We start from the raw sequence: 12,235 nt of genomic DNA, 5'->3' as shown, positions 1-12,235 counted from the left end.
CCCTGCTTGCCCAAACTGAAAGCTTACCCCCCAATGTGGCACCGGCACGCAGCACCAACCCACAAGAGGTGCCGGTGTCAGTGCCCAAAGATTGTGCCTCTCCTCCGACTGGGCCTTGAGCATCTGCGCATGCTCAATGCCTTCTGGTTCTCGTTCTCTACGAGAATCTCGGACAGAGACGGGAGCCAGAAGGCCTTGAGCATGCGCAGATGCTCAAGGCCCAGTTAGAGGAGAGGCACGATCTTCGGGCACCAGGACTGGCACCTCCTGTGGGTTGGTGCTGCGTGCCAGTGCCACATTGGAGGGTAAGCTTTCAGTTTGGGCAGGAGGGGGATGCCAGTTCGCGGACATTCGCGAGGGGGGGGGATGTGGAAGCGCACCAGTGGCCTCGGGGATGGGGGGTCTTTTGGGGATGTGGTGGGGTGGAGCAGCGCCAATGGCCGGGGGGGATGGGAGGTGGAATGAATCAAGCGAGTTTCCCTTACTTTCTATGGGGAAACTCGCTTTGATATATGAGTAAATTAGTTTACGAGCATGCTTTTGGAACGAATTATGCTCGTAAACCAAGGTTCCACTGTATTGGGTTTAGAGAGGTAGATCTGGGAGTCATTGGCATAGAGGTGATATTGAAAACTATGGGAGGAGAGCACTATACCGAGAGAGCGGGTATATATGGAGAAGAGGAGAGGGCCCAAGACAGAGCCTTGAGGTACACTGATATTGTATGGAAGCGGAGGAGAATCCACCGTAACATACACTGAAAGTGTGATGGGAGAGATATGAAGAAAACCAGGAGAGAACAGAATTTTGGAATCCCAGCGAGGATAGCATGTCGAGGAGCAGGTGGTGGTCAACAGTATCAAAGGTAGCAGACAGATCAAGAAGGATGAGGATAGAGTAGAGTTATTGGATTTGGCATGGAATAGGTCGTTAGAGACTTTCACAAGTGCAGTTTCCTTAAAACAGAGAGAGCGAAAGCCTTATTGAAGCAGGTCAAGAATATCATGAGAAGAAAAGAAGTCCAGACAGCAGAGGTAGACAGCACATTCAAGGATAGGAAGGGGAGGAGGCAAATGGGACAAAAGTTGGAGGCGAATGTGGGGTCTAGTGAGGTGTTTTTGAGAAAAGGAGTAACTACAGCATGTTTGAAGACATCGGGAACTGTTGCAGTGCAGAGTGATTGGTTGAGGATGTGACAGATTGGAGGGATGATATTGGGAGCGATTGCGCAGAGTAGGTGGGTGGGAATTGGATCAAGTGATGGGTTTGGAGGAGGAGAAAAGGTGAGTAGTTTCCTCTTCCATGATTTCAGAAAAGGAGGAAAAGTTGGCAGGGATTTTTGAAGGGAAGTTGGTAGAGTGGACAGCTGGAGAGGGTGGTGGGTGAGGTGATTTGGTTGAGAATTTTAAGATGTATCTTGTGAATCTTGTCATAGAAGAACGCTGCCATCATCTGGGAGGGAAATAAGGAGGGGATAGGAGGCGGGGGTACTTTGAGTAAAGAGTTGAGTGCAGCAAAGAGATGACAAGGGTTGGCATAAGGAGAGTTGATTAAATGGTTGTAGTTTACTTGTTTGAAAAGTGAGAGAGTAGATTGGAAGGACATCAGGATGAATTTGAAGTGTATGAAGTCAGCACGAACGCAGGATTTAAACTAAAGATGTTCAGCAGCTTGGGCACAGGAACTCAGGTAATGGATCTTGGGGGTCAACCAGGGCTGGGGTTTGGCACGTCTTACAGGATGTGAAATGGGAAGGGCGAGATATTTAAAAAAGAAGAGAAAATGGAGTTATAGGAGAGGACAGTATCACTGACAAGACATGTGCGACATAGTAGTTGAAAGGAGGGATGAGACAATGGTGGAAAGCATGTCAAGGTCAATAGCCTGAAAGTTCCTAAATGTATGGGTAGTGATTGGCTGGATTGAGGGGAGAGGTTGACGAGTTGTAAAGGTTAGCAGGTGATGGTCATAGATGGGAAAAGTTGAGGTGCAGAATTCGGTGACAGAGCATTTAAAGGAGAGGACAAAGTCAAGGTAGTGGCCTTTCTGGTGCATAGGAGCGGTGGAGCACAGTTGGAGATCATATGAGGACATTACAGCAAGAAACCTGGACGTATAGGAGTTCATTTGAGCTTCTGATGCTCTTACAGATCTTGTCACACTTGTTTTTGAGGCTTATCTGATCCCGGACAAGAGTAAGCATGCAATTTTAATGTTCCTGGACATATTTTATGAGCTTTAACCTAACAAAATTGAGTACACTGGGACCTCTCTTTAATTGGTTTTGGGCATTTTAAAAGAACAGAAGTTCTATTTCTGTTGCCTTTGACACAATAAACCATGATATCTATTATGTCATAGTGTCACTGACTAAACTGGATCAGTATTAGATTGGTTTAGAAAACTTTTGCCAGAAAGATCATATATCGTGAAGAAATCTGTCCAGTTGTATTCTTAGAACCCCTTTGTGGGATTCTACAAGGTTCTCCATTGACTTCTTTGCTTTACAACATTTTTATTAATTTTTTGGGATCTCTTACATTAGAGCCAGATACAATACTATTTTCCTATGCTGATGACATGTTTTTGCTTATTTCCACTTCTCTTAAAGATAGTAGTTTGATTTCCTTTAATATCCGACTGCATTGCTAACTTAAATGTTTGGGCAAACTCATAAACTTAAACTAAATGTGTGAAAGATGAATATCCTCTAGTTTGAAAAGAATGAATGGATACAACACTACATTAAAATCTGGTAAGATTATTCTAATTCAAAAATCCACTGAGATAGGTGTGGTATTAGATTGCTCTTTGACTTTTAATCTTCAAATCCTGAATCAAAGAACATGTTCTTTGCTTTGCTTAAGTTGAAAGCAATACAATATGTGCTATATTGTTCGAGGGAAGCTTTGTTAGGTTAACACAGAAACTTCTATCTCAGCTGGATTACTTTAACACCCTCCATACAGGCTTAACTAGCAAAAAATTATAAAAGGTTACAGTTACTGCAGAATACTTCAGTAAGGATGATTTTCAAACAGCTGAAGTTTATGCAAGTGGGCTATCCTTTATTGATAACCCTTCTCCGACTACCGATATGTGCAAGATTAAATTTAAGCCAGCTTGCCCAAGTATTTAATATTTTATGAGGCTTGGGGGGGGGGGTCAGTTTTTAAATTAGCAAAATAAGAGCTATGTTTTGGTTGCAGACTGGATGAGTCAGCATCATTTTAAATTAAATGGGAAGAAAAAGTTATGGTGCTAGGAAAGCCAACTACCCGTTGGAAGGCTCAATGCTGGAAATAATGAAACGTTTATTTTCCCAAAAATATTAGACTCTGCTTATCTAATGACTCTCAGTTCTCCCATGTTGTGAAGAAAAATTGATAAACTGAGAAACATCTGAAGATCTTGGTACAGTACAGGCAACAATTCTGACACAACTGGCTATTGTGGAGAAGTAGCCTAATGGCTAGTGCAGTGGCCTAAGAACCCAAGGAACTGGTTTCAATTCCCACTGCAGCTCCTTGAGTAACTGGACATCACTTAACCTTCTATTGCCAAAGATACAAAATAAGTACCTGTATATAATATGTAAGCTGCTTGTATTATAACCACAGGAAGATGGCATATCAAATCCCATTCCCTATTGTAACATCTTATATTTTGGAATGCTTCAGAGTAGAAGTTGAGACTCCAGTTGTTATAGAACACAGCAGCTAAATACATTTTTAACAGTTTAGTGAAAGAACATGAAGCCTCTTATTTAATTCAGTTGCACTGGCTTCTGGTATCTACCAGAATCATATTTAAATAGTGCTTAATATTTAAAACCTTACATGGTATTGCCCCAATTTATATTCACCAGATGGTAGAATTTACTAGTTCTAAAAGATGCGGAGGGGCATTTTCGATATGACATCCAAATCAGAGTTTGGATGTTTTGCAGAGGATGAACAAAAATCTAGCACCAAATACTGTATGCCCATTTTCAAAACTGCAAAATGTCTATCTTGTTTTGTTTTTGTGCTCTGTACATCTATCTTTTAGAACAATTTTTAAAAAAATACAAACTAAACTTTAACTTTGTATACCGGGTCATCACCAAACAAGGAGCTCAACTCGGTTAACAGTATTAAAAAACAAAAAACAAAACACACACATATCCAAACGAAAAACACACAGAACAAGCAATTGGGATGTAGGAGGGGCAAGCACTTTTAGTATTCTGGCCACTTAGATATCCCAGCAGAGTAGTGGAGCACCATAGCAGTGAATGTCCCAGGTACACACTTTACCATAATCCCTTATATTGTATAACGAGCATGCCAAAACCCACCAAAAACCTACCGGACCAACAGTATACCACACCATTAGCCCTTATGCACATAGGTGTCAATTATATGAAGGTACAGTAGGTTTTTGGTAGTGTCACACCTTCCACCACAGGGTAGTAGCTAGAGTAGGATATGGGCCTGGGTCCCATTCTCTGTAGTCCACTGCACTGACCACCAGGCTACTCCAGAGACCTGCTTGCTGCTCTACTAGGACTGGCTATATTAACATCTGCAGCAGGTATGTACTGTTTCATATACATCTCGGGGGGGGACCTCTGGGGAGTATGGGGGGGGGGGGAAGTAATGCTCACATCCTCTCCAATGGTTATCTGGTCAGTTTGGGCACCTATTTGGACCTTATTCATTGTTAAAACAGGTCTAGCCTCAAATATTCAAATTGTACCTTGGACGTATTCGAAAATATTTGCTTATGGCAGAAAAACGTCCAAGTCAGAAGCCCGCCCTAGTTCCATCTAAACCACACCTCTAACACGCCACCCCCCCCTCCACCCATGCGATTTAGACAAACTGCAGATGAACTGCATAGAAATCCGTCTAGAAAATAGGTTTTGAAAATAGCGAAGTGGAAGGGTTTGGCAAAAAAAAATATATATATATCCATCTGCCCCTTTATGACACTTTTTTGATGTTTTTCTTTTTTGAAAATATGCTCTATAGAGTACTAATGGGACTTATATAATGATGTACCCTTTTGCTTCTAAATTTCATTATCAAAGAACCTTTGATAGGCTGTTTTCATTCTATATAGTCTCTGCCAGATAGGATTAAAAGGACAGATGACTATAAGGAATTCTGACATTTAGTAAAAATCTTTTTTTTTATTCTGAAAGTACCTGACTGAACTTGTTATGACTTGCAACTTTGGCAGCTATAAGACTGAATTTATGGGAACTCTTCAACTTGAAGCACAGATGGTGGAGATATAATAGTGGTAAATAAAATCATAAGTTAGATGGAACAAGTAAACAAGTATTATGATGAGGAGACACTCCATGAAATTGATAGGCAGGATTGCTGAGAGACAAAGCCAGGCCCGAGGCAAACTATCTTAAGGGTACTCCCACCCCCTCCCCTTGCCATCAGTCAAAAGTAAATTTTTGTAGCATACAGAGGAGGGCCAGTCTAACCTGGAAATAAGAAGCGTCACCACTTGTAAATTTACTTTGACAGTAGCCCCAGGCAGGCAGAAGGCTGGCTTGGTTTCCTACTACTTCTCCGGATAAGAACTGATGCTTCAGTGGAAGGCAGAAGCCTGGGCTCTGTCTCCTACTCCAGTACCAGGGCCCCTTGCTTTGTGCTATCACATTATTTCTGCAACCCTAAATCTGGAGATGCCCAAGTCAGCAGCAATTGAGAGACTGCCCTGCTCATGCCGCATTCCCCTTGTGTGGGAAAAGGAAGTTACTTCACAGGAGTGGAACATATTAGAAAGAAGAACTCTCTTGATCGCTGCTGCTTGAATGAGTCAGAGGTAAGTAGAGAACTGGGGTGGGGTTGGAAGGGAGGGAAAGACACGGGATATGAATAAGCGAGAATGACAGGCTAGCTCTGTTGTCAGTCAACTTGGCTGCTAGGGGTAGGTGGCTGCAACATCACTGGAAAAAAGCTGAAGGGCCTGGGGGAATCTTGGCCCACTCTTACCCCCTCCTGGTGGGCCTGATGATAGATAGTACACGTAAAAGAAAAACCACAGAAAATATTTTCAGTCAAACTACAATTAAGCTATGGAATTTATTGCCAGAAGATGTGGTCAACAAAGTTAGCCAAGCTGGGTTTAAAAAGATCATCTCATTGCCATCCCATCAGGTATTTCTGACCTCAATTGGTCACTGTAGGCATCAAGATACTGGTCTTGATAGATCTTTAATCTGACCTAGTACAGAGCATCTTATACCCTTATGTTCTTATTCAAGCCAGCTTTGTGAATATCCAACTCTGTATGATGGGTATTTACTCTTGTGTCGAATGGTATACTAATACTTCAGAATTCTGCAGAATAGATACCATTGTACTGATCCATCTCCATCATATTCATAAGAACATAAGAACATAAGCGTTGCCTCTGCCGGGTCAGACCAGGGGTCCATCGTGCCCGGCAGTCCGCTCCCGCGGACATTATCTTACTATACAGATTGCTCTCCATTCCATGCTCATAATATATTGACTCGCTGAAATCCTATAGTCATCAATATCCTTTATTTTAATGCTCTCTCTCTATTTTATGTCCAGAACTAATTCTTCTCTAAATCAGGACCATACATAATGTCACTTTATACCAATTTACTTCAACATGTACTTATCACATTGATATATTTACTACTCATAGCTAAAATTATCCACATTCATCTCCATCTCCTTTCTCTTATTGCTTCACCTCTATCCCTCACTTATTTGGATTTAGCTCATGCATTTCCATTGGAAGCTCACGGCGACATTCAGACACAAAAAATATTTCCTGTCCCCAAAGTGCTTACAACCTAAGGGTCTCCTTTACTAACTGCATTAATGCATAAAACATTTTTTCTTCATACTACTCCAATTACTTTGACTTTCCTGTGCACCACAACTGTTTTAAGAAGCATTGTTCCCAGTAATGCCCATACTCCCATCATCCAATAAACAGAACTTGGTTTATATACTGTTCAGCTGAAGACCAGAACGTCACAGTTGCTTTATCATCTGAATCAAACCCAGCAATTACTTTACTGTAAAGAGAAAGGCTCACTAAAGCAGACAATAGTACCTGTGGAAATGCCATGGACCTACCTTGGATTATCAAGATCGTAAACCACTTTATCTATAACATCATTTGGATGAATCAGCCTCTCAATATCTTGAGCAATTTTTGTCCTGTTATCACAAGAAAGGAGCAGTCACTTTCATACCTTGACTACCGGTACTGCAGTAGGAAACAAACTCTAGGTGCAAAGATGATGTTACTGTACATTCTTCCATGTCTGTGCAATACAAAGATATAAGTACCCAGAGTCTAAGTGAAGGGCTTATTTTCCAAAATCTGCTAAGTATATTAGTTGCATTGGACTTAGAGGGCCTCGGAAATAAGTCATTCAATTATGTCAACTAAAATTTTAAAATACACTGAATAAATAACGGTCGGCGAGAAAATTTATTCCTGGCTGGAAAAGCTACACTTAGGACCCCCTTTTACAAAGCCACGGTAGCGATTCTGATGACGCAGCCCGTTCAGCTTTGTAAAAGGTGCCCTTAAAAACCTGTGCATTAAAATTGGCACAACAACCAGGTCAATATTCAAATACTACAGTCAGTGCTTAAAATTAGACATGTATATTCTGTGCCTCTACCACATAACAAGCAGCAATATTCAATTCAATATCTGTAAGGCTAAGCTATTTAATTTAAGGCAAGTTTATGTGTTGTCCTAACCCTTCTTTTTATGAAGCCGCGTTAGGCTTTTTTATCATCGGCCACAGCGGCATTAGCTCCAACGTTCAAAGGAATTCTATGATTGTCTGAGCTAATATCACAGTGGCTGGCGATAAAAAGCCTAATGTGGCTTCATAAAAGGGGGGGGAAGGGTAAATTAACCCTCAAAGCTATATGGGTATCGGATCAAATACTGCCAACTATCCACAGAGTTATGCAGAACACCCTCACTCTGCCCCAGCACTATATGGATGGTAATGGGATAAATATGAATTTTCAGTAGCACTATCGGTGTATTGTTGCTGAAACTTCAGACAGGGATAGTGGCAGCCCCTATGCAGAACATTCTTTTTAAATGCTCTAAATCTCTATAAAAATAAAGCTGACCCATAACAGCTGTTTGTCAGTACTGAGCGCAGAATCCAGAGGTCACTCAGAATCCAGGAGAGATGCTGAAAGACAAGCAACCCAAAAATCATGCACTTTGGTTGGTCTGTCGAGGAGAACGACTGGAATTGGGAAGTGCTTCGGCCAGCTCCAACACATCCATCCCGTTTATGCCAAAGATGGAAATCTGATAGCCCTGGACCAAAGGACACTGGCATTAGTCAAATACCACTACCCCGCCTGCCACCTTGAACACCCTGCAGTGTCTGGGTGGCAATAGCACATTTGACAACCGTTCAGGACACTGCAATTATCTCTGGGCAAACTAACCACAGCACAGCTATGGCCATACACCTAATGATAGCAATGTGTGTCCTCCCACTTCCATGCTGCTCCGTCCATCCATATCCTGCAGAAGTGCGTCTCAATAGGCCACGGACCTGAGATCGAAAGGCTACAGAAGGATGTTCCCCGCTGATAGGAAGAGACTACCTCATCAACATTCCACTTAATTGCACTCAGTATGAGGTAATTCTCTCTCAACTCTTTCACCATCTGAGATTAAGCAGATCACGCCATGCATGCAATGCATGCCATTTCAATGGCATGACTGTGCAGACAGTTTGCAAGATGGACCTTTATTTCCACTCCAGTACTGCGACATACAGACGTTTGGCACACTGTTGTCATTTGAGAACCTTCAGCTTGAAAATAAATTATTTTGTCTAAACAAAAATTAATGGGATTTTTTTTAAAGTACTGAAGTATGTGTTGGTGTATCTTCTCTCGGTCACCTCCTCTCCTCGCATCCACACCTCCAACTTCTCTTGTTTGAACAGCTCCATTCCCTCCAATGTTCACAGAACCCTGTTAAGATGACGCTATGAAATAGTATGCCCCCAAAAGAGTTAACAACTGGTCTAAGGAACGCATTCATTTTCAGCTTAAGTTATACTTAATAGCACATGGAGGATAGAATATAATGCTACTTAGCTAAGAAGAAAAAATTTAAAAAATTTAAATTGAATCAGGTTGGGCAGACTGGATGGACCATTTGGGTCTTTATCTGCCGTCATCTACTATGAACTATGATCTATGACCTTCTAATGCATCTTTTGCATCTAAAGTTCCTTCATTTTCTTGCTGCAAGAGGCATGTCCTGTAAGCAGTCAGCTGGCACCAGCACCTCTCCTCCTTGCCAGCATCTCAGGGCACACCTGGAATCTGCTGCGGCACACAGTTTGCAATAAACTGGCCTAATCATTGCACATCACTTTTAACTGCATAATGTGCCTACATTCACCCCAATAATTAGAGAAAATGAGGTAAAAATGTACTTATCTTCTCCTTTCATGTGAAACATTGGCCCAAAAAGGTTTCACATGAAACGTAAAGTACATTTTTAACTTAATTGTCACTAATTATTGGGTTGAATGTTGGCACAGTATGCAGTTCAAAGTGATGTGCAATGATTAGAAGGACATATAGATCACTGGGTCACGTACTTTATGGTCGCTCTTGCGGAAACATTTCTATGAGCACAATGAATGCTTAACATACAGCCTTGTGAAATATAATCCCTGACATTTTGATTTGTCTGCGGGATTGCAAAATCTTTTGCTATTTTGGACTTAATCTAGTTAATATCCCCCAATCAAGATCAACATTGGTTGACCCATATCTGTGTAAGGAGAAGAATGGCCAGTAGGAAAAAGGAGGCAATAGTGCCTCTGTATAAGTTTTTGGTGAGATCTCATTTAGAGTAATGTGTGCAATTCTGGATATTCACTGTATACTTTGGAGAAACGCAGGAGATATGACAAAGGAATTTAAACGTCTTTGTGGCAAGAATGCACAGCAGTTAAGTGTCTCTCAATCAAAAGGAACCTCGGGAATAAGTGGGAATAGAATGGAGAAAGGGGCAGTGACGTACCAAGGGGGGGGCAGGGGGCAGTCTGCCCCGGGTGCACGCCCTAGGGGGTGCATAGCCATTCAGGTTCGGAACATCCTGCCCTACTGTTGAAAAAGACCTGCACCTCAGCGCGGCTGCCGGTGCACCCCCTCCGAAGTACTTGCTCTGGAGCACAGTCGGCAACTGCGCTGAGGTGCAGGAAGGTCCCGCGATAAGTACGTCTGATGGCTCTGCTCCGGAAGAAGTAAGTTACGTCGGAGGGGGTGGACCCAGCAGACGCAGGGAGTTGCTGCAAGGTCCCGCGATGACTGTGTCTGCCGGGTCCACCCCCTCTGACGTAACTTACTTCTTCCGGAGCAGAGACGGCAGATGTACTCATCACGGGACCTTCCTGCACCTCAGCGCGGCTGCCGACTCTACTCCAGAGCAAGTACGTCGGAGTGGGGTGGACAGACAAGTGGCAACTACAGTCATCGCAGGACCTTGCTACATGAAGAGAGAAAAGGGAGCAGGACTTCTGGTATGGAAGAGTGGTGGAGGGATAGAAAGGGGGTAGGGTGGTATGGAAGGGTGGTACTGATGGAATTGGTGTACAGGGAAAGGGGAGAGAGGCATAAGGGGAAAGGATACTGGATGGAACTGGATTGGAGGGAAAGAAAGGGTGTAGATGCTAATTGAAGAGGGGTGGATGGAGCGAGAAAGGGCAGACATTGGATAGTGGTGGGGAGGGTAGAGGGGGAGCCTATGCTGGATGGAAGTGCGGATGGGAAAGATAAGGGAGCAAATGCAGGAAGGAAATGGGAGGAAAAAAAGAGGGTAGCAGATGCTGGATGGAAGTTGACAGAGAGAGGAGAAGGTTCTAGATGGAAGGGGTAGAGAAAGAGGGCACATGATGGAAGGAGAGGATAAATAAAAGGAGGGCACATCTTGGGAGCAAAAGGATTGAGTTAGTGAAATACTGGAGGGGGTGAGGGAGGTAGCAAACTGTAGGTAGACAGTAAAAAAGGAAATTGATGAGAGGGTAGTAAGAACGTAATCTAGACAGATGCAGAAAATAAATTGAAAAGGAAAATGAGAAAAAAAAGGGATTACAGAGGAGAGGTGTGGGAGAGGGAAGGAGAGGAGAGAGATGCCAGACCAATGGGGGTGAAAGGAGAGATGGAAGGGGGCGGCATACAGTTTCTGGAAGGGGCATAGAAGGAGAGAAGATGCCATATAGGGGCAGAGAGATGGCAGACAGTGGATGGAAGGAAGAGAGTAACAAGAAGATGATGAAAGCAGAAACCAGAGAAGACAAAGGTAGAACAAAAATTTTCTATTTATTTATTGCTTTAGGAGACATGTGTCACTGTTTCTGTGGTGTTGCATTGTATGCAGAGTCCAGCTTCTTGCTGGTTCAATTTAACCTTTGTCTATGTATTTTTATTTTATCCCCCCTTTTACAAAACTGTGGAGCGTTTTTTAGCGCCAGCCGTGATGGTAGCAGCTCTGATGCTCAGAATTCTACCACCATGGTTAAAAACCACACTACAGTTTTATAAAAGGGGGAGAGATTAGTTTGTGATTACATATTCCATACTAGGCAAAGGTGTTTTCTGTGTTCTGTGTGTTCGAAAGACATGGTTTTCTGTTAGGATTGAATGCAGGATTGATCAGTACTAGTCTGGCTTGTTTAGTTTTACAATGGGTGTATTGATGTACTACTCATTGCAGTATGTAAGATGCTGCCTTTTCCTAGGTATACTCTTGTGTGACGTTTGGATTGTTACTAAAAATCATGCTTTTCATACAGATGAGGGGAGGGGGTTTCAAAAACGATGGGCCCCAGGTGCCACATATGCTAGGTACGCCACTGGAAAGGGGATAGACTCAAGAGTAATCGAAGGAAATACTTCTTTACAGAAAGGATGGTGAATTCATGGAAAAGCCTCTGGGGGCTCAAATAATTTGGGTCTACCCAGATATTTCAAGATCCACTCAGGCACAAATGAAAATGTTTCTTTCCTTCGTCAGGATACTATCAAATTAGGGGCTACCTTTCTTTTGGCATACCCTTGTAAATGGGTATGCCATTTTCCAGTACTTGGGAACTAAGTATACCTTTTTTTCTTCAGACCATTTGAAGCAGTTTCTAGAGGTCAAGAAGATCATCAAGGACTGATTTAGGGTAATA

At 42.6% G+C, this 12,235-nt stretch overlaps 1 protein-coding gene across 4 annotated transcripts in view; it reads right to left on the bottom strand.

Moving 5' to 3' along the window:
* Positions 1-12,235, bottom strand: part of AGTPBP1 (ATP/GTP binding protein 1) — a 325,031-nt gene that overhangs the window by 115,908 nt on the left and 196,888 nt on the right. For all 4 annotated transcript variants that reach the window (XM_033927773.1, XM_033927782.1, XM_033927801.1 and 1 more), the window contains one exon: positions 7,125-7,208. In XM_033927773.1, coding sequence (XP_033783664.1) covers positions 7,125-7,208 — 84 coding nt within the window. The remainder of the gene's footprint in view (positions 1-7,124; positions 7,209-12,235) is intronic.

Source organism: Geotrypetes seraphini, chromosome 1, assembly GCF_902459505.1.
Source record: "Geotrypetes seraphini chromosome 1, aGeoSer1.1, whole genome shotgun sequence".
Taxonomy (NCBI): Eukaryota; Metazoa; Chordata; class Amphibia; order Gymnophiona; family Dermophiidae; genus Geotrypetes; species Geotrypetes seraphini.
Note: the sequence above shows the minus strand (reverse complement) of the source record. Positions and strands in the feature narration are given on the sequence as shown.